Source organism: Excalfactoria chinensis, chromosome 32, assembly GCF_039878825.1.
Source record: "Excalfactoria chinensis isolate bCotChi1 chromosome 32, bCotChi1.hap2, whole genome shotgun sequence".
NCBI lineage: Eukaryota > Metazoa > Chordata > Aves > Galliformes > Phasianidae > Excalfactoria > Excalfactoria chinensis.
The window spans coordinates 570,463-591,378 of NC_092856.1; the positions used below are offsets into that span (position 1 = coordinate 570,463).

At 58.7% G+C, this 20,916-nt stretch overlaps 2 protein-coding genes across 5 annotated transcripts; both read right to left on the bottom strand.

Annotated features, from left to right (window-relative positions):
* Nucleotides 1–36: 36 nt before the first annotated feature.
* On the bottom strand, nucleotides 37–3,049 carry ACKR1 (atypical chemokine receptor 1 (Duffy blood group)). The gene is made up of 2 exons (XM_072358600.1): nucleotides 2,632–3,049; nucleotides 37–1,391 (listed from the first exon to the last, which is right to left on the bottom strand). Exons 1-2 carry the CDS (start codon nucleotides 2,650–2,652, stop codon nucleotides 477–479), a joined length of 936 nt encoding a protein of 311 aa, XP_072214701.1. The 5' UTR covers nucleotides 2,653–3,049; the 3' UTR covers nucleotides 37–476.
* A 132-nt stretch (nucleotides 3,050–3,181) lies between these two features.
* CADM3 (cell adhesion molecule 3) lies at nucleotides 3,182–18,698 on the bottom strand. 4 transcript variants are annotated; one of them, XM_072358596.1, is made up of 11 exons: nucleotides 18,489–18,698; nucleotides 10,919–11,059; nucleotides 10,650–10,802; nucleotides 10,046–10,183; nucleotides 9,675–9,845; nucleotides 9,178–9,268; nucleotides 8,685–8,854; nucleotides 7,005–7,130; nucleotides 6,688–6,756; nucleotides 6,257–6,392; nucleotides 3,182–6,186 (listed from the first exon to the last, which is right to left on the bottom strand). In XM_072358596.1, exons 1-10 carry the CDS (start codon nucleotides 18,565–18,567, stop codon nucleotides 6,274–6,276), a joined length of 1,257 nt encoding a protein of 418 aa, XP_072214697.1. In that variant the 5' UTR covers nucleotides 18,568–18,698; the 3' UTR covers nucleotides 3,182–6,186; nucleotides 6,257–6,273. The 4 variants fall into 4 exon arrangements, with proteins under 4 accessions (XP_072214697.1, XP_072214700.1, XP_072214696.1 ...); XM_072358599.1 differs by lacking the exon at nucleotides 6,688–6,756; XM_072358595.1 differs by having other exon boundaries at nucleotides 3,182–6,392.
* Between the last annotated feature and the right edge of the window lie 2,218 nt (nucleotides 18,699–20,916).

The window sequence follows — 20,916 nt, forward strand, 5'->3', positions numbered from 1 at the left end:
GGGGACACAGAATGGCAGGGGGCGGTGGCCATGGGGTGGCTATGGAGTGCTCCATAGGGTGGCCATGGGGCAGCAGTGGGGTGTGAGGATGATGGGAGCTGCTTTGGGGAAGGAGAGCCCCCCCAGGCATTAAACCAGGCTGTGGGCATTAGGGCCGCAGAGGCATTTATTGTATAGAACCCCCACCTGGGTGGTGGTGGGGTCAGGGGTGCTTGGAAGGTGGGGGGAAGTGCCACCTATAGGTGCTGGGGGGGCACTGCTACTGCCAGAGTGCTTGAAGGGCACCCATGGGTGCTGAGCAATAGCATTTGTGGGGTCCAAGGGGAACAGTGCCACCCACAGGGAGCTTAAAGGCCAACAGCACCCATGGGTGCAGGAGGAGCAATGGGTGCAAGGGGAGCAGTGCCCCTTATGGGGTGTAGAGGGGCCACCCATGGGGGTGAGGGGATGGGGCTGTGGGTGGCCTTTTGGGGCGCTCAGCACTCTCCCCCCACTTTGTGACCATAGAAGGCAATGAGGAGCAGCATGAGGGGCACGAGGCAGCAGTGCAGCCCCCCCAGCGCCGCGCTCAGCCCCAGTGCAAAATCGAAGCTCTCGAAGGCGCTGCAGTTGGTCGGAATCACCCCCACCTCCAGCAGGACCTCCACCACCATCACCACCCCATGGGGAGCCCACAACAGCCAGAACACCCACCCCACTTTCTGCCCCATCGCACCCCACATCCCCCGCAGCACCGCAGTCGTCAGCAACGCTCCGGGCAGCAGCAGGAGGATGCAGCAACACACGGTGAGCTGCAGCAGATACACAACTGAGTCCACATCCACGCTGCGATGCACGCACTGCGTGCTCAGCCCCGTCCCCATGATGCCACCGCTCAGCGCCGCCGGCACCGCCATCCCCATTGCCGTCACCCAAAGCACCACCGCCAGGCACCAACCGTGGGCCCACACATTGCAGCACCCAACACCCAGCAGCAGCCCCTGTGCCAGCACGCTGCCGTGCCACAGCAGCAATGCAACCCTGCACGGCCCCTCACCCACCTGCCACCCCCATGCGATGCCTGCAGCCATCGGCAGCAACGTGATGGCGAACAGCCCGCAGCACGCAGCCAGTTGGGCCACCAACATGCGGCCACGAGGCCAGGCTTTGGGACGCAGGGCCAGGGCCAGCAGCAGAGCAGCCGTGGCCATAAGGGAGGTGACACTGGTGGCAATCAGGTATGGCGGAGCGGCGCGGTGGAAGAAGGGGCAGTAGCGGTTGTGGCACGGCTCCGCGGCTGCAAAGTCCTCCTGGTTGATGTCCATGTCGTTGTTCATGTAGTCCTCGTTGTCGGTGTAGTTGAAGAGGTCCATAAGGAACAGGGACGTTCTGTTCCCTATGACTTCAGGGCTCTGTGAAGGACAGAAGGTGCCGTGTGTGCTGCGGGGCATCCCTGAGTTGGCCCCTCCGGTGGCCACGTGCCACGTGTTATCAGAGAGGGGTGGTGTGGGCAGAGCTGATATCTCAGGGTGTGGGTTCACCCCAAACCAAGAAAACCCCATTTTCTTGCACTCGGTGGTGTTTTCCAGTTCCAGGACTCACTGCTATGTGCCCACTTTGGGGCTGGGGGACGTGGGGTGGTTGGGTGCCCCATGGGGTCTGGGCTGGGTATGCAGTAGGGTTGGGTACCCCATGGAAGTGGTGTTGGGTACTCTATGGGGTCAGGGTTGGGTATCCAGTCGGGGTGGGGTTGGGTATCCCATTAGGTTGGGTACCCCATGGGGTCTGCATTGGGTATCCAGTGGGTTTGGGTGCCCCATGGAAGTGGTGTTGGGTACCCCATGGGGTCAGGTTTGGGTATCCAGTCGGAGTGGAGTTGGGTATCCCATTGGGTTGGGTTCCTCATGGGGTCCAGGTTGGGTATCCAGTGGGGTTGGGTGCCCCATGGAAGTAGTGTTGGGTACCCCATAGGGTCAGATTTGGGTATCCAGTGGGGGTGGGGCTGGGTATCCCACTGGGTTGGGTACCTCATGGGGTTTGGTGCCCCGTGGGGGTGGTATTGGGTACCCTAAGGGGTCAGGGTTGGGTACCCAGTGGGGTGGGGTTGGGTACCCAGTGGGTGGGATTGGGTACCCCATTGGGTTGGGTACCTCATGGGGTTTGGTGCCCCGTGGAGGTGGTATTGGGTACCCTAAGGGGTCAGGGTTGGGTACCCAGTGGGGTGGGGTTGGGTATCCCCATTGGGTTGGGTACCTCATGGGGTTGGGTGCTCCATGGAGGTAGTATTGGGTCCCCTATGGGGTCAGGGTTGGGTATCCAGTGGAGGTGAGGTTGGATATCCCATTGGGTTGGGTACCTGATGGGGTTGGTTACCCCATGGAGGTGGTATTGGGTACCCTGTGGGGTCAAGGTTGAGTATCCAGTGGGGTCAGGGTTGGGTACTCTATGGAAGTGATGTTGCGTACCCCATTGGGGGTGGTGTTGGGTACTTCATGGGTTGGGTACCCTATGGGGTCAGGGTTGGGTACCCCATAGTGTTGGGGAATTGGGATTGAAGGGAGAAAGGTGATGGGTGTGAGAGCTGGAAATGGGGTCACCTCCAAAGAGAGGAATGGAATATTGGGGAACCCCCCGTGGATGGGAAGGACTCACCCCCGGGATGCAGTTGCCCATGATGTGTCCTCAGTGCCTCCGGGCTCAGCGACGGACACACAGTGCTGTCTGCACGGTGCTCAGCTCCACGCTGGCTCTGCTTTGCAGGGCGAAGGGCTGCGGGGCCGTGATAAGGGCTGCCCCAACTCCCTGCCTCCCCTCCTCCCTCCCCCACCTCAGCAATTCCCTTCACCAGGGCTGAAGGAAAAGGGAGGCTGCTGCCAGTAAAGGAGCTGAGCGGCGACGCTGGTAATTTCTGGTGCAGGAAATAATCATTCATTGGCAGAACGACTGCAGTTCCTTTGGAATTTAGTTTGGAAGCTCTCCTGGTGAGGGACAAAATCCGTGCCAGGTTTGCAATCCTTGCTGTGGGGTAAGGAATGGGGCTATGGGCAATGGCGCTCATCCTTAGGGGCTGGGAATGCAGGAGTGGGATGGGGGTCTGGGTGGGTTTGGGGGCTGTGGGGTCTCTATGGGGTGAGCTGTGTCCCCCCCATCCCCTCTCCCCTGTTGTGGGGGTCATGTGAGGAGGCAGAGATGAGCAGGCGGGTGAAGGTGTGTAATCCAGATATATTTTATAGGATTATTTTTCCGAGATTAGCACAGGATATTAGAAAGGTTATAAAGTAACACCGACGTTCGTTGTCTCCCTTTATGTACATACAAGAACACAGCACAACAACACAGCCCGTCCTCCGCCCCACGGCCGCCCCACGGCGCTCAGAGCTCCGCACTAATATGGCTTTCGTGGTCTATTGAGAGTTCAGTGCCCCGTGTCCCCATCCCGGTGCTCTGGTGGCAACGCGGTGGCCATGGGGCCAACGCAGCCCTCGTGCTTTGGGAGGGGATGCCAGGGATGTGGTGACACTGCACAGCTCCACTGGGTGCCAGCAGTGAGGGGCACAGTCCCGATGTCACCTCCTGCCCGACGCGGTGTCCCCAACCCTCCCTCCCAGCACCCATGGCACTGTGTCCCCATTGCCACCCCTCACACAGGGGGCTGTCCAACCACGGCCCCACCACTCCACGGCCGAGTCCTGACCACAAATCCCCACAGCCCTTTTTTTTCTCCAGGGACTCAAATTCCCTCTCGGACCTTCGGGACGTCTCCTGCTCTCCGATCTGCGCCATGGAGACGTGCAGTGAGATGGAACCATACTTGAAAACACGTCGTGTTTCATTGGAAAGAATCACGCCTATCGAGGGTGGATGGTGAAGACCTTCGGAGAAGCCCACGTGCTGTGCATGCTCTGTGTGTGCAGTGAAGTGAACGGCATCGTGTCGGCAGTGTGACCTCTGGTGACAATGTGTGTCCCATGGCAGGAGCTCAGGGCCCCCGTTGGGACCATGGTCAGCATCCTCCTTCCACTGGGATTGTGACCAAAATCCTCCCATTGGGACCCATGGCCAATATCCTCTTCCCGTTGGGACCATGATCAATATCCTCCCATTGGGACCATGACCAATATCCTCCCATTGGGACCATGATCAGTGTCCTCCTCCTGTTGGGACCATGACCAATATCCTCCCGTTGAGACCCATGGCCAATATCCTCCACCCATTGGGACCATGACCAATATCCTCCCAATGGGACCCATGGCCAACATCCTTCTCCCATTGGGACCCACAGCCAACATCCTTCTCCCATTGGGACCATGACCAATATCCTGCTATTGGGACCCATGGCCAATATCCTCCTGTTGGGACCATGAGTAATGTCCTCCTGTTGAGACCATGACCCTTGTCCTCCCCTCATTTGGGACCATGGTCAACATCTTCCTCCTGTTGGAACCCATGACCAAGGTCCTCCTCCCACTGGGACCCACAGCCAACATCCTTCTCCCAGTGGGCCCATGACCAACATCCTCCTTCCACTGGGACCAATATCCTCCCATAAGGACCCATGGCCAATGTCCTCCTCCTGTTGGGACCCATGGCCAATGTCCTTCTCCAAGGGGATGCAAGGGGCGAATAGCAGTGAAGAACCCACAGCTTTTCCTCACTGGGAAAGGCTTCATGCATCCCTCTCAAGGCTCAGCTGATGGAGTGACAGAGCCATGTGCCGTGGACACATCCCTTGTTCCCACTAATTGTGGCTCTAATTCCCATCCACCACTCTACTCCTCATCCTCTGTGTGGGAACAGCACTTCCACCCCACACTCCGTGGTGGAGGACCCAATTCTTCCTTTACCTCTAAGATGGAGCTGCCCACCCCACCCCATTCCTGCACCAAAGGCTCAGCTCCTCTGGGCACCCAAAATGTGATGGGGTGCTCAGCCAACAGGTGGCTCCTATGAGCCCCTTGCATCCAGACCATACAATGCCAGCACCTGGGTGGGGGGGGGGCTGGCCCTATAGATGTGGGGTTGAGGGGAGCACGGTGACCCTAGCAGTGTAATGGGGAGGCTGGAACAAACTTCTGGTTCCCATCTAGCTTGGAAGAGATGTGGTTTCTCCCAAGGTCGGAGGTTGGGCAAGTGCCCAACAAACCTCTTTGGAGACCCCCAAGCAACCGGGACACAAAACCCAAACATCTCAGCCACCCTTGGAGCCATTGGAGCCTCTTCCAGCTCAGCACCAACCATAGGAAGGGGCTGGGAAGGACAGGGGCAGCCCCAAGGAGCACCTGGAACAGAGAACCCACAGCTCACATCGCTGCTGGGGTGCAGAACTGCCATCCCCACCTCACCAAAGTCACTCTTTGGACCCAAAACACCATTCTGGAGGCTCCCGGGGCCACCGAGGAGGTGTTGGTGATGGCCCAGCACTGAACATCTCAATAGATGGTTTGAACCGACGTCTCCAATCTGACAATTTACAAACTGGGGCTTCTTTTTTTTTTTTTCCTCTTTTTTCTTCTTTTTCCCCCTCAATTTGCCCCCCAAGCCCTCCCTACCCCCCAAATTGGGTGGGAATGGGACAGCCGCGGTGCCCAGCAGCTCCCAGCATCTCCGGGGGCTTTGGCAGTTCCCACCCTGGAATCTCACCCCACTTCACACACCGACGGCACGAGGACAGCCCTCTTCCCCAACACACACTGTCGGATGAGGACCACCAAGGATAAAATCAGGGCAGGGATACGGGGGTCCACGGCACACCCCGTCCCTATGGACCGGGGACAACATGGAGGTCCCAACTCTTGGTGGCATCACCGACGGCGCAGAGCCTGGAGCTGATTTTATCCTTGGGCATCAAAAACGAAGACCCCAAAACTGAAGAGAAACGAAAGGAAAGAGCTACATCGACCCCAGCCCAACACCCCAACCGAGGGCCCAAAGCAAAGAGAGCAGCCACGAAACCAAAGCAAAGGTCCAAAGGAAGAAGGAACGTCGCTCACTCACTGCTTGGTCTGTGTTTCGCGCGAGCGCCGGGCGCAGGGTTGGAGGTGCAAGCAAGCAAACGGGGCTTTCGCTGTTCGTAGTAACAACGTTTTGTACAAGTTCAAGAAGAAGCATCATCACATCTCAGCCGGTCGCTCTCTGCTCTCTGTCCCGCCATCCCTCTTGTCCGTCCTTCCATCCGTCCATCCGCCCGTGCCGGGCACGAGAGTAAATCTGTTGGGTTTGAGTGGGGTTTGTGGTCTGGTTTCTGTTTCCATCTGGGTTTTCTGGCTCCATTTCTCACCCTTCTCCGATGCCCTTTTAGATGAAATATTCCTTCTTGTCGTCGCCACCTGCTTGGCCGCCCTCCGCGTTGATGATGGCCGTGTCGGCATCCGGAGCGTCATCGGAGCCCTTGGCCTCGTGGGTCAGATAGGTGCCTGTATAGAGACAGGGGACAACGTCACCACCATGGGATGGATGGCACGAGGCCACCGTGGCTGGGTTAAATCCTTTAGGCTTGGCCTGAAATGGAAAACAATGGGTTTTGCATTGGAGGGTAAACCCCAAAGGGGACCGGGCTGCCCAAAGCAGCTGATGCAGTTGGCTCTATAACAGAAGGGGAATGAAGTTCCTGCGTGGTTCTTTGCCCACCCTGCCCCTCCATCCCTGTTCCCCTGGAAGGCTTTCCTGTAAAAGAAGGAGGTGGGGTGGGGATGGGGGGCTCTTACTCACACATCACCACCTCGGGTGGGTTTTGCTGCGGTCTGGCTGTGGTGGTCTCCCCGTGTCTTATGCACATACCTGCCGGGGGGATGGAAAAGGGGTGGGGAGGTGGAAATGATGGGAAGAGGAAGGAGAAAGGGGGATCGATAGGTGGGGAACTGCAGGGCTGAGGGTGCACCAAGTGAGGGGAGAGGAGGAGGAATGGAGGTGGGGAATGGAGGTGGTGGGGAATGGAGGTGGAGTTGGGCAGCTGGAGGTCAGCACAGAGCTGAAGAGCGGCCCTTAAACCCAACCAACCACCTCCCATCAACCCCACATCCCCGTACCTTTGTGCCTGATCAGGTAATGTCCCAGCACGATGAGGAGGCTGAGCAGGAGGAAGACGATGACGGCCACCACTCCGCCGATGACCGCATGGTATGTACTGGAAGTCGATGGCACAGGACTGGCATCTAACCGGGGGGTGAGGGGGAGAAAGCAGAGAGAGGGGAGGGGATGCTGTGGTTCATCCCGGGTCCCACTCAGTGCAGTGCTGTGGAGGTAGAGGGTGGGAAGGAGAAGAGCCAGGGTGAAGCAGTGGGGGGGGGAAAGCAGTTGTGATGTGGAGAGCCCTGGGATGGGCAAAGCTCTGCCCACTGTGAGCAGCAGCGCCATGGGAACACTCAGAGGGGACGTCTGGACAAAGAGAGGGGTGAAAGAAACAACGGGGGAAGACGAGGAGAGTGGAAACATGGGACAGATGGATGGAGGTGGGGACACCAGAGCTGTTTGCATCACAGTGGCGATGCAATGAGATGGAAGCTTGGGAAGGATCGTGTTGTCCCCATGCTACCAAGAAGGGCTCAGACTGACTGGGCACATGGCAAAGTGTCCCTAACCCAGAACGGGGCCATCGTCCTCTTGCCATTGTCTCCAGCTGAGGAGCAGCGGGTCCGTAAAGAGACAGAAATGGAGCGTACGGTACCTTGGATGGGAGCTGGAGTGGAGGATGAAGCGGTGGCCATGGAAGCATGAGAGATGGGCTGGGAAGGGCCCGGCAGAGGGGCTGGAGTGGAGTGAACGTGTGGGGTGGGGAGCTGGGATAGATCTGGGGAGGACGACAAGAACACAGGGACAGCAATCAGCCCCCGGTGGGACCCTGGCAGGGATGGACCTTCCACCACCCCATTTCTCTTCCTGTCTCTGGGTCACATCAGGGACACCATTCCAGCATCCTACCTGCCAACAGCCCCATAAGGGACCCATGGGACCCTCCTACTGGGGTCACCCAGCACTGGATGAGCCACCTCTGCTCGGGGTGGCTGCGGTGGGTGGGCTGGAGGGCTGCTCTATTGATGGTGCCTGAGACCCCCTGTGGATCTGGGGATGGGGATTTGTAAATGGAGGAAAGCAATGCCTGGATGTGGTGCTGGGTGGGCTGATACAGAGCAGGTTGGGGGGCACACGACGTCCTGGGGGATGGTGGGTGGGCACTGGGTGGGTGCAGGAGTGGGACCCTGCGATGGGGGTGATGGGGACATGGGGTAGGCAAAGGCAAGGGGCTGCTGAGGATGGAACACGTTGGGGTGGGATGCATCGCTGCCATGCGCTCCTGTCAGCCAGAGCCATTTCAAAGGGGAAGGATGGGGTTGGGGATGACCAGAACAAGAGGGGAGGTAAAAGCCCAAAGCTGGAGCACGAGGGACGCTGGAAGATGGAAAAGCCCAAAGCTGGTGGAGAGCAGGGAGAGGACAAGAGGGTGACGGAGAAAAGGAGGAGGACCCCAAACCCAGGCATAGAAGCTCAGGAAAAGAGCCACCCCATAAGGTGGGGGGAGATGCAGCCCAGTGGGGTACGGTGACAGAGAGCAGAGCACAACCAGGGCAGGAGGAGGCAGCAATGGGAGCTCAGCCACCGCTCTGCACCCCATCCAGCAGGTCCGGAGGCAGCAGGGGATGCTCCAACCCATGGGGCCAAAGCAGGCAGTGCCCCACAGCATCCCCCCAGCCCTCACCCCACTGCCTTACCGCTGACATCCAGGTTGTATTTGGCGATGACGCTGCCCATGGAGCTGGTGGCCGTGCAGATGTAGGTGCCACTGTCACTCTTGTTGAGGAAGGGGAAGATGAGGATGCTGTCGGAGCTCAGCTGCAGCGGAGCGTCACTGCCCTCCTTCTCCCATAGGAACTCCTGGGGGCTGTGGGGTTGGATGGGGTCAGGCACTGTTGGGTCCCCCTACCGACAGGGGGGTAGGGGAGAGGGGCTGTCCCCATCCAAGGCGGTCATTGAGGTCCCCCCCCAACCCAAACTCATTCCTTCTTTCTATGATTCCATTATTTGGTGCTCCGGGGGGAGGAAAATGCCCTATGTGGGATGTGGGGCATCACAGATGTGAGCCTACATCTCAGCTTAGAACTGAAACCCACCCCCCTCACCACCCCCCCACCTCCCCATAGCCCCAGGGAGGGGTAAGCAGTGATTTGGGGTGCCTGGATGGGTGGGAAGGGGGATGGTCCTTACACAGGGTTGCCCTGCCCATCACACTGCAGCTGCAGCTTCTCTCCTTCCCGTGGGTACTGCGGGTGAGGTTCGATCTTCGCTGTTGGTTTGTCTGGAAGGGGAGCAATGGGGTGAAAGTGCTGCCCCATCCCCCCCCAGCTGGCACCCCAAACCCTGCCCCATCCCTTCCCTCCCCCCCTACCACCACCACTGTGCCATGGGGTGAGCTGTGAGAGCATCCACGGGTGATCAGCTCCCACATCCCCCATCCTGCCCCCGAGGTGGGATCAGGGGGAGATGGGGACAAGAGGGGCATGGGATGATGGGGACAGGGAGGTCCCAGAAGGCAGGGATGGGAAGGAGAGGTGACACAGTGCATGTGGGACAGAGCAGTGGACCTATACTGGTGCACACACAGGGCCAGATGTTGTGACACTGAGGTCCCCCCCTACCTCTCCCACCTCTCTTTGGCCCCATCCCCTTCCCCATGTGGCCTCATCTCCCCTCATGGTACGTACAGTGGACCTGCAGCTTCTGTGTGGTTGACCTCTCAGAGTTCTGTAAGGACTCGTGGTCCACCGTGCAGGTCACCTCGGCATCGTTGTCCTCCTTGGTGACACGGAACTCCACTCGGCTGCTGACAGTGAAGGTCTTCCCATTGGAGTCCTCCACCACCTCGGTGCCCTCAGCTGTGGGGACAGGGGGTGGTTGGAGGTGACACAATGTCCCCAAAAAGGGTTGGGGCTGATGTGTGTGTGTTAAGCAGGGGACACCGCACCCACCATCCCATAGTTGGCTATAGAATGGGATGGTCCAGCTGGGGTGGTCCAGCACTCAGCCCCAAGTGCCCCATTGTCCCCGTGGTGTCCCCATTGTCCCCATCACTCACCCTTCAGCTCCTTGTTGCCCTTTTTCCATCGAAGCTGTGCTGCAGGTTTGCTACCGGAGGACCGGCACGTCAACCGGGCGATTTTCTCCTCATCGATGGGCTGTTCGTGGCCAAAGATTTGGGGTTTTTGGGGGATTCCTGGATGAGGAGGAGGTAAGAAAGACAACAGCCCATTAGCTCTGTGTGTGCTGCTGTCTGGAGATGGATGGAGGGACGTGAGACGTGGTTGAGGGGGCACAGTGGTGGTGATGGGTTAACATTGGACTCAGTGACCTCGAAGGGTCTTTTCTAACATCCCATTAGCCCTGTGTGCAGCTGCCTACACGTGGATGGAGGGATAGAAGACATAGACGAGTGGTGTGGTGATGGTGATGGGTTGAAGGTTGGACTCCATGACCTCAGGGGTCTTTTCCAACCATTATGATTCTATGGGTGGGAATGGGTTGGTGGTTGACCTTGATGGGTCTTCTCCAACCTTAACGATTCGATGACGAGGATGCGTTACGGGGTTGGGATGTGGGATAGTAGAGATAAAGGGCCCTATGGAGGGTATCCTAAAGATGGGGAGGGGGCAGAGAGGAGGTCAGTGGGTGCCATTGCTTACCCAGCACGGTGACGAGGGCCTTGGCGGTCCGCACAGGCATGGTGAAGATGGAGCAGGTGTACTCCCCCTCATCTGACAGCACCACATCACTGATGCTGATGGTCAGCTCGTTCGGTGTGGACCTCACCAGCTGGATCCTGTTGTCTCGTAGGGCTGGGGGACAAGGGGACAGCGGGGTGAGTGGCAATGCCACCGTGCTCCCCATAGGTGGGGATGGAGGCCCAGCTTCACCCCGATCCACCTCCCTTCTGCCCACCCTGCACACACACCTCGTTTCTCCCCAAAGTAGAGGGTCTGCTGGGCAGGGTTGGACCACTGCAGCGAGGAGTCATCGGGGTCCTCCACCTGGCACTTCAGCACCACTGTGCCTCCAGCCACCACGGTCTCATCCGACGTCGTGGGTTGGCTCACTGCATGCAAGAAAGGAGAGCTCAGGGAGGGCACTATGGGCTCTCACCCTTAAATTTTGGCCCTATATCCATCCCATGGGCTCCCAGGCTCTGCACATCCCTCCCAACCCGTGTTTCCTTCACATTGAGCAGCCCAAGGGCAGAGAGGAGCAGCAGGAGGATCAGATAACCCCACCTGCCCCAAGGACGGCTATTTCAGGAGAGCCGCCGCGCCGCGCTGCCCCACGGGGAAGGGAAACATCAGCTCGCCCAGCCTGGAGGTCAGACACAACCAGAAAGCTGCAACCCACACTCCATCACGTGCTGGATGTGGAACATCGTCTTAACATCTCAGCTCTCATATTTAGGGCTCAAGACTCAACCTCAAGGCTGGTCCTGCCCCATGAGCCCGCAGCGCAATCCTCATTTCATGGCTCCATTTCCCCATGCTGGTTGGGAGAAGCTTCATTTAGCAGAAACAGACTGAATTTCTCCATTTTTTTCTGCCTGAAATGATGGAGGGAAACGTTTTCTTTTGCTGCCATTGTAAATCCCATAAAGCTGTTGCAGGAAGGGATGAGGAGGACGAGGACGAGGAGAATGAGGACGCCGAGCTTCCCATATATGTGTTGAACTGATGGGTTGGACTGGATGACCTCATTGGTCTCTTCCAATCATAGTGACCCTATAAGTGGGCATCGAGGGGGTGTGGGCTGATGGTTGGACTTGATGATCTTAGTGGTCTTTTCCAACCTTAAGGATTCTATGAACTCCAGGCTGGAATCCCCGCAGCAGCTTTGGAACACACACGAACTTCAATATTCCAATGACACCAAATGTGGATGAAAACCATTCCCCAGGTTTCAGGCTCCATCCTTGGGTTGCTGATGCTCCTGTATCACACTGACAGAACTCTGCTCCTCTCCACATAACGGGGTTATCAGCTGCTGGATGGCCTCTGCTTCCCACCTCCATCCTCGTGGATGTTTATTGGTGCTGTTGCTCATCCACAGCCCTATTTGGCTCCAGCTCATTTAAGTGCTGTCCTCAGGAGGGTCTCCATCCCCATCCCTGGGGATACGGCCTAGGACAACGGCTCTGCTGCTCCTCTGGGCAGGGTGATGGCTGTTGGCTTGTTTTAATTTGTTAGTTAAGGGATTAGGCCGTTCCAAGCCGCTGTTATCCAAACTCAGAGCGCTCCGACTCCGATCGAGGACGGGGCATAAAACCCACACAGCAGACAACAGACCCAACCTTTTAATTAACGCAATTAACATCACCTGCCACAGCGTTGGCCTCATTAAGGTATTAACCTGGGGAGACACTCAACAGCAGCAGGAGGGCACAGGGTCACCGTGACGGCACCGGGGTCACCACAACACTTGGCTCCTGGGGAGAGCCCCATTGCTCCTCCCCTCCACCCCAACCTCGGGACCCCCACCCTGAACACAGGACCCCCCTTGGGGTGTCAATATGGGATCCCAGGGGGGACTCCCCCGCTGTCCCTCACCCCATAGAGATCTGCAGTGCCCCACATCCCGCTCGCCTCCGCACTGACAGCTTGGAGCAGCAGATGGGCACGGCTCGGTTTAATTAAAACCCGGCACTGCTGCAACCCGTTGGCCCTTGACAGAACAGGGACACGGAGATGCCGTGGGGACCCGGGAGCATCCCCCACCCCGCCAGCTTAAAGCGTTCCGCTCCGGATCCCCAGCAATAACCCGGTCCGGTTTTGGGGTGGAAAGACGCAAAGATGCGACTTTGCTCCCTCTCCCAACGCTGCCCATCCCGGCATCCAGCAGCGCTCAGCGCTGCTCTCCCACATCTCCAGGAGGGGGAAGCAGATCCTCAGCTCTGCGTTTCCGACCTGCGGGCTCCACATTAGGACGGGAGAAGCAGCTTTGAGGCAATAAGGCCGTTCCGACAACCGGAGAGCCGCCGCCGTCTGTCCCGATGGGACCCTCGGGGAGGAGAGCCGGGCAGCCCCAGCGCAGCGCATCGCACCTTCTGCTGTTGGCTGAGAGCTGCTGTGCCCGTTCCAACGCTCCAGGAGAATCAGTGCTTCATTAATTAAAGCTCTGTCCTTCCGCAGGGCGCTGCCATCCCGGCTGTGAGCGGCAACAAGCAGCGTTCCCAACCTTTCATAGCACCCCCATCTCAAAACGCACAGCTCCGCCATCTGCTGTGCGGGTTGGTTGGTGCTGAGCATGAATCCACAGTCTTGAGATGCTCACAGCCCGACTTTCCAGGCTGCTCCAAGCACTCCAGCTTTTGTTATGAGAGGAGGAAAAGCTGCTCCGGTTTCGATGCATCTGCTCATCTGCTTGCAGAGGCCCCCTGGGTGCCTTTGCTGAGGGTTGTCCCCGTATCCCTGCTTGCTCCACGGTGCCATCAGCAACCCTGTTTGCTCCCGGACCCTCAGCACCAGCCCTGTTCCATCGGGCAGGGATGCTCTGACGGCATTCAGAACCAAGCAGGGCAGCTCGGTGCCGTGCAGGAGGCAGCAGGAGGGGAGGAAGCAGATGGAGCTCCGGGCTGCTGCGGGCTCAGAGCAATGCCAGCAGCTGGGGACCATCTCCATGTGCTGCTGCAGGAGCTCTGGCATGCAGGTGCTTTGGGAAGGTTCCCCATCCTTTGCAGTGATGGGGATGGATCTGTCTCACTTTGCATCTCTTGGTGTCAAATTATCCCTCTGGCAGCTCCCAGCCCTTCTCTTCCCATCCCAGCTCTGCAAAGGGTTCAATAGAACAGCCCTCAAAAGCCAGTTTGGAACCGTAAGGCACATGGATGGGGCTGTGCACAGTTCCCAGCTCTGCAAGGGGTGACTCCTTGTGGTGCAGGGTGAGACCCAGCAACGACACAAGAGGCAGAGGTGAGCAAACCCAGCATCCACACCAGCACCAACAGAACCACAGAGCGCCTTCAAGCCTGACCCCAACCAACCTGACCCCAAACTTGTGATTTCTATCCTTCTTCTGAAGGCAGATGAAGCTTCCAGGAAAGGGCAAAGCAAAAGAGAACCCAAATCCCAACAGTTGGAACCTCGGAGCGTTGGCAAGGCTGCTTACAGCACTGAGAGCTGTAGGGCAGAGCTGGGTCGTGCTGTGGGCACCGTGGGGCACCTCCGTTGCAGCAGGGAGGTGGGAGCTGTTGGCTATATGTGACATCTGGTCAAGGTTAAGCAGCTGAAATGCATCCACAAATCGATGCAGGAGCAGCAGAGGAGGAAAGGAATCGGAGCTGAAGGACCATAAGAGGCTCCTCTCATCGTCACCCCAAAGCATCAGGGTCTGCAAGCCGATTCCCACAGCCCTAAAGGCTGATGTGGGCTATGGGACAGTGCCCTGGAGCAACGCGGTCCCGCTGTTCCATGGGTCACCATAGCGGCCCCCTCCCCATTTTTGCACACAATGGACCACAGGGTGGGTTGGAAGCAGCCCCCACACCCCACCCAGCCCCAAGCATAACCCAAACAGCCCTCATGGGCTTCCACCAAAGCCCCCTTCTCTTCCTTCCCCATTCCCAATGGGATTTTGCCCCATAAACACTCCCATGGAAGCACCCCGTTGCCCCTCCAGCCCCACACAGCGCTCCCACAACCCCCATCCCACCCCATACATGGGAAGGGGTGACCACCCCTAGGGCTTCTCCTTCCCATTTACCAACATACAGCCGAAAACCACTTTGGCCTGAGGGGCAGGAGCTAAAAAACACTCACTCCCATCTCCTCCTGTTGCCAAGGAAACGAGCTCTTTGCTTTGACAGTTCTGTTTTAAGGATCTCTGCTGCCCAGCGATGGGATCGCTCTGAGCAGTGCAGCATAGGTGACAATGAGAGCAGCTGCCTCTGCAAGGCTGATCTGTGGGGCACCAGTGGGTCCTACATTGAGCATAGGGGGGGGGGTCTGCAGTAGTGAGAGATGTGATGGTCCCTGCTGTCAGCTGGGTGAGGAAGAGCTGATGGGGAGCAGCTACTTGCCGTCCCTATCCTGCCATGGGGTGCAGCTTTAAAACAGAGGCCCAGAGATGGGCTTGGGGGTGCAAAGGGAGGCCTAGAGATGGGAGTAGATGCCCAAATAGGGGGCACAGCCCTCCCTATTGCATCCATATGATCACACCGTGCCCTACAACCACATTGGGATGCAGAGCCCATCACCCCAAGCACCGCAGGTCCTATACGACCACCACCAGCTCCATGCTCTGTCTCTGGAGGTAGAGGAAAAGGGGGGGGGGGGGTCGTTGCTTTCCTGCCAGGACCCAGCTGGGTTGCAATGGGGGTAAATGGGTTGCAATGGGGGTAAATGGGTTGCAATGGGGGTAAATGGGTTGCAATGGGGGTAAAACCAGGTTAGAACCAGCCCAGCACAAACAAACAGCAGAGTGAGCCTTCATGCATATTCCTCCATCTGGCAGAGGGCCGTGCCAGCATCAGGGGGACTCCCAGATGTAACCACCCCCCCCCCCCCCCAACAACCCTAGAGAGGAGAGAACACGAGCAGGGAACCCTGGGCAGCCTTTCCTTCTCCTATATCCCCTTTTAAAGGGGGTTTGGGATGGAGAAGCCCCTCTAACCCTACATAGATGCACCCCCCCCCTCCCCCCCCTCCATACACATACACCGGATGGTGCCAAAGCAGAGGGCTTATGGCATCCCCTCACTGTCTGGGTATGCAGCAGAGCAGTTCTACAGCCCTTAATCCTGGGCTATTGTTTCCCAATGAGCTGAGAGGTGCCTTTTTTTTTCAATGCCGGTCCCCTCTCCGCTCCAATGCTCTGCTATGGGTGGTTGGATTCCACTCATCTCCAGCACTTCAACCTCAGGGATCCATCCCCAATAGGGTCTTTTGCCCCCACTTTAAGAGGGGATGGGGGGGCACACGGTGAGCCCCATTGCCATCCATGCACACAGAGGGGAAAGGCAGTGCTGCACCACAGGGTCCCATCATCCTCCAACCATTGTGGGCTCAGTAATGGGGCTCTTTGCCCCCATCCAAGGGGTCCCATATGAGATGCCAACACAAGACTCCTACTGTCCCATCTCCAGGCTCATCCTGGTGCAGCATCGACGTCCATCCCTTAAAGGAGTGGGACCCACAGCTGCCAAACCAATGGGGGACCATACAGCCACTGTGTGCTCCCTTTAGGGTGGAAAAACCCCAAGGCTGGTGTTGGCACACAGCATCTCCCATGGGTAAAAGCTGGGCGTTGTGCAAACAAAGGCTCACACAGCTCCGGGGAGACTGGAATGACTGCGGGGGAGAACTCAGCTCTCAGCTCAACCCCAGCCCTGGAGGGCAGAGATGAACAGAGCAGCCCCAATGGGAGATCCATAAGGGAGCACCATGAGGCTCCAGTGTGTGTTGGCTGCATTGGGGGGTCGTTATGTCTGTGTTGGCCAATGGGGAAGCCAAGAGAGAGAAATCCTGCAGTGTCATCAGCCCCCAAAGCCCCCCCCCAAAAAAAACTGTGGGGGATCTCAGCCCCATCAGGGCTCCCATTCGGCCCCATGAGGCTTCCGATGGCCCCATGCAGTCGTTGTTTGGGTTCTCATGGGATGGGAATGGAGCCATGAGCCCCCCCAGCTTCCCCTTCCCCCCCCATGGAAATGACCCCCCCCCTCAGCACAGGGACTGCATGGAAGCTCAGCCCCATAGGGCTCAATCATCATCCCATGCACAGCACCAGGATGAAGCTGTGCCCCATCTGGGGTCTCAAGCAATGGGAACGGAGCCACAGACACCACCACCCCCCCCCCCTTTAACCCCCACCACATGGTGATGCTGCTGCTGACAGCCACTCCCAACAGCCCAGAGGCAGCAATGGGGACACAACAGAGGACCCCCCCCCACCCCAAATTGGCAGCAGCTGTGATTGCACCCAACGCTGTGCACTCAAAATGGGGATAACCCCCCCACTCACCAAAGCTCTGCCTGGCTCCAAAACAAAGAGAACCCCCCCCCAAAAAGCACCACCCCACACAACCCCCCCCCCCCCCCTTATGACCCCAAATATCGCTCTCCTCGTTGCCAAGGTGGGTAAACACCTTTTGTCCGAGGGCTGATTCACCCCCTGGGATGGATGGACGGGATGTGAGATGTGATGGAATCCAAGCAAGGGCCATCCCTGCTGCGTGCCTCACCCCAAAACAGACCTTATCCACCCCCAAAATGAATGGGGGGCTCTTCTATGGGGGCGGGGGGGGTCCTATCCATAGGAATAGGGAGACCTGCCCCACCCATGGGGTGTCATTGTCACCCCCCCCCCCCCCCACTAAAGCAGAGGGTGACATTGCCATCCTGCCCACCCCATAGTGGTGTTATTGCACCCCCCTCTTCCCCCCCCACCCCAAGGGATGGTCACCCCCCTTCCCAACCCCCCCAATACCACACAGATGTCACTGTGCCCACTGAGTGGGGCTGCCATCATCATGTCCCGTCCCCCCCCCCACATTAACACTGAGCTTGTCACCATCATCCACCCCTCTGTCCCCAGAGGTTGTCACCATCACCCCCCCATTGAGGGGAGGGGGGGGGGGCATCATCATCTGTCCCCCCTCCATCCACAGATGTTATCGTTATCATTGTGCCCCCAACCCACAGAACAGCCAGTATTATCACCCCCCCCCCCTCCCCCCCAAAATAGCCCATATGAGTATCACCATCATCCTGCCAGACAGCCCAGCCCCCCCCCCCCCCACCATCACCATTATTATCCCTCCCCACTGGGGGGGGGGGGCTGTCACCATCATCTATGTGTCCCCACCCCCCCCCCCAATAGAAGATGCCATCACCATCACTCCCCCCACCCCATGGGAGTATCAATATTGCCACCTCCCCCCCCTCCCCCCCCCCATAGGAGTGCCACCATCATTCTACCAACACCCCCCCCATTCCCAGACGATGCCATCAACACCCCCCCCCCCCCCCCCCCCACGGCTGTATCACCATCATCATCCCCCCCCACCCCATCCCTAGACGATGCCATAACCCCCCCATATACACACACAGAGGGGAGGGGGGGGGCGGTGTTCCATCACCCCCATAGGATGCCATCCCTATAGGGGTATCCAACCCCCAACACCCCCCCCCCAAACAGCCCCACCCGCCCCGGGAGGGGCTGTCTGGAACCTTCCGCCGCCCCGGCCCCGCCCCGGGCGGTACGCGGTGATGGGGATGATGTTGTGGGGGGGGGGGGAGAGAACGGACAGCACCGGGCGGCGGCACCGTGACCTTGAAGCCCCCCCCCCCCCCCGCATCCCCCCCTCCCCATTACAACCCCCCCTATGGGGCAGCGCCGGTGTTCCCGCGGGGCGGGGCTGTGGGGCGGAGCGCACCTGCGGGGCTGACCCACATAACGGAGCGGTTCCGTTATTCCCCTCCATCCCCCCCCACCCTATAGAGCCTCCATCACCCCCCCCTCTTATTTCCCCCCCCCCCCAATACCCCACTCACCATCTCGGGACAGATTCCCTTCGGCAGCCCCGAGGATGAGCAGCAGGACGAAGCCGACATGGGGGGCGGTGGGCGGCATGGTTGAGGGGTGGGGGGGGGGGGAAGATGGGGATGGGGGGAGGGGGGACGAAGGGGGAAAGGGGGGGGGGGTTAATCCCGCACAGACCCGAAGCTCAACGCTCAGCACCACCCGAACCGGGCGCTGCTCGCGGACTGGCGGCGGTGCGGCACCGCGCGGCTTAAATAGAGCGCAGGGAGAGACCATTCGGCCCCGCCGGGGGGGGGGGGGGGGGGGATAGGGAGGGTGTCTGCGTGTCTGTGAGCCCCCTCTCCCCCCCCTCCCCCCCTCCCCCTCCTCCCCCTCCTCCCCCCACATCCCCTCCCCGCTCCACGGGTAAATGCGCCCACGGAGTGCCCCATCAGCAACCACCCCCCCATTGCGATCCGTGGGCTGCAGGTTTGGGGGTGGGGGGGTTCCTGGGGTGAAGGGGGGGGGGGGGGGGTCTGATATAATGATGGTCCCGGTCCTGGTTCTGATCCCGGTCTTGGTGCTGGTCGTGGTTCAGGTCCTGATCTTGGTCTTGGTGCTGGTCTTGGGTCTCATCCTGGTCCTGTTCCCAGTCCTGGTCCTGGTTCTGGTGCTGATCCTTGTCCTAGTCCCAGTCCTGGTTCTGGTTCTGATCCGGGTCCTGGTGCTGATCCTGATCTTTGTTCAGGTCCTGGTCCAATTGGATGGGGTTTAGATGGTCCATCTGAAGGAATCCTAGTCCCTGACTGAAGAGATGAGGGTCCCAGTCCCAGTCTGGGGGGGGTTCTGGTCCCATTCTGAGGGTATCAGCCCAATCTGAGGGGGTTCTGAAACAGAGGGGGACTCAGGGCTGAGAGGACCCCAACCCCACGCTGAAGGAGCTCCCAGTTTCTGTCTATGGGGGTCCCGGTCCAGTTCCTGATCTGAGAAGGTTCTGGTTATGAAGGGATCCCAGGCCCAGGCTGAGGGGTTCCCTGTCCTGTCTATGGGGTCCCAGGTCAGAGCATTGGGCTGGGGGGTGAGGAGGGGGACAGAGGAGGGTGTTGGTGCTATTTAGGGCAGTTTTCAGCCCACTGGGATTGTCCTTTGTGGGCTGGTCCATTGGGTGCTGTGCTCAGAAGGACCCTATTGGGGTAGGACATCCAAGGACCCTATTGGGGTATGATGTCCAAGGATCCTATTGAGGTAGGGCATCCAAGGACCCTATTGGGGTAGAACATCCAAGGACCCTACTGGGGTATGATGTCCAAGGACCCTATTGGGGTAGGGCATCCAAGGACCCTATTGGGGTAGGACATCCAAGGACCCTACTGGGGTAGGGCATCCAAGGATCCTATTGGAGTAGGGCATCCAAGGACCCTATTGGGGTAGAACATCCAAGGACCCTACTGGGGTAGGATATCCAAGGATCCTATTGGGGTAGGACATCCAAGGACCCTACTGGGGTATGATGTCCAAGGATCCTATTGGGGTAGGATATCCAAGGACCCTATTGGGGTAGGACATCCAAGGACCCTACTGGGGTAGGGCATCCAAGGATCCTATTGGAGTAGGGCATCCAAGGACCCTATTGGGGTAGAACATCCAAGGACCCTACTGGGGTAGGACATCCAAGGACCCTATTGGGGTATGATGTCCAAGGACCCTATTGGGGTAGGACATCCAAGGACCCTATTGGGCACCAAAGCCATCTGATGGTCCCAACTCCATCTCTGCCCTATAGGACCTGAGCCTCAGACCTACAGCTGGTTCACTTATAGGGTGAAAAACTCCAACCCTATAGCATCTCCCAGGTGTCTCCTGTCCCCCTCTGCTACCCACCTGCATTACCCTCCATCACAGCAATACACCCAGCCCTGCTCACCCTTTAGGACCACGCTTGATCCTAATAGGGATGGAGCAAACCTTGACGAGCTGCTGCTTGCTTGCTTGCTTTTTGTGCTCAGCTTTCCTTACACCCTGCTGCCATCCTGCTCTGTGCTGAGGGCCTCCTCTGAGTCATCGCCTCCGTGGGAAGGGGGCTGTGGGTGGAACAGCTTTTCTGGTGGCGGTGGTGGTGGTCACAGCACTGCTCAGCCTGAATCCTCAGCCCCTATTTGGATGCAGGGTAATGGCCAGCTCTGGTCTATAGGGTGGATTATAGGGGGGTAGATGAGGCTGTTGGCTGCCTCCACAAAGAGCTCTGGTGTTATGGGGAGGTGGGAGAGCAGCTCGTCCCCAATATGAGCTCCAGTGGGAGGTTGGGGATAGGGCAGAGAAATGGGGGATGTAGGGTCCTATGGGAGGGGGCTCTGGGGGCTGTGGGTGGCTCCAGCCCCATTGGAAGCACTCAGGGAGGCAGCTGGAAACTGGAGAGGAGGGTCTCATGTGGTTATGGGTCTCTTTGATGGCCCCCCATCC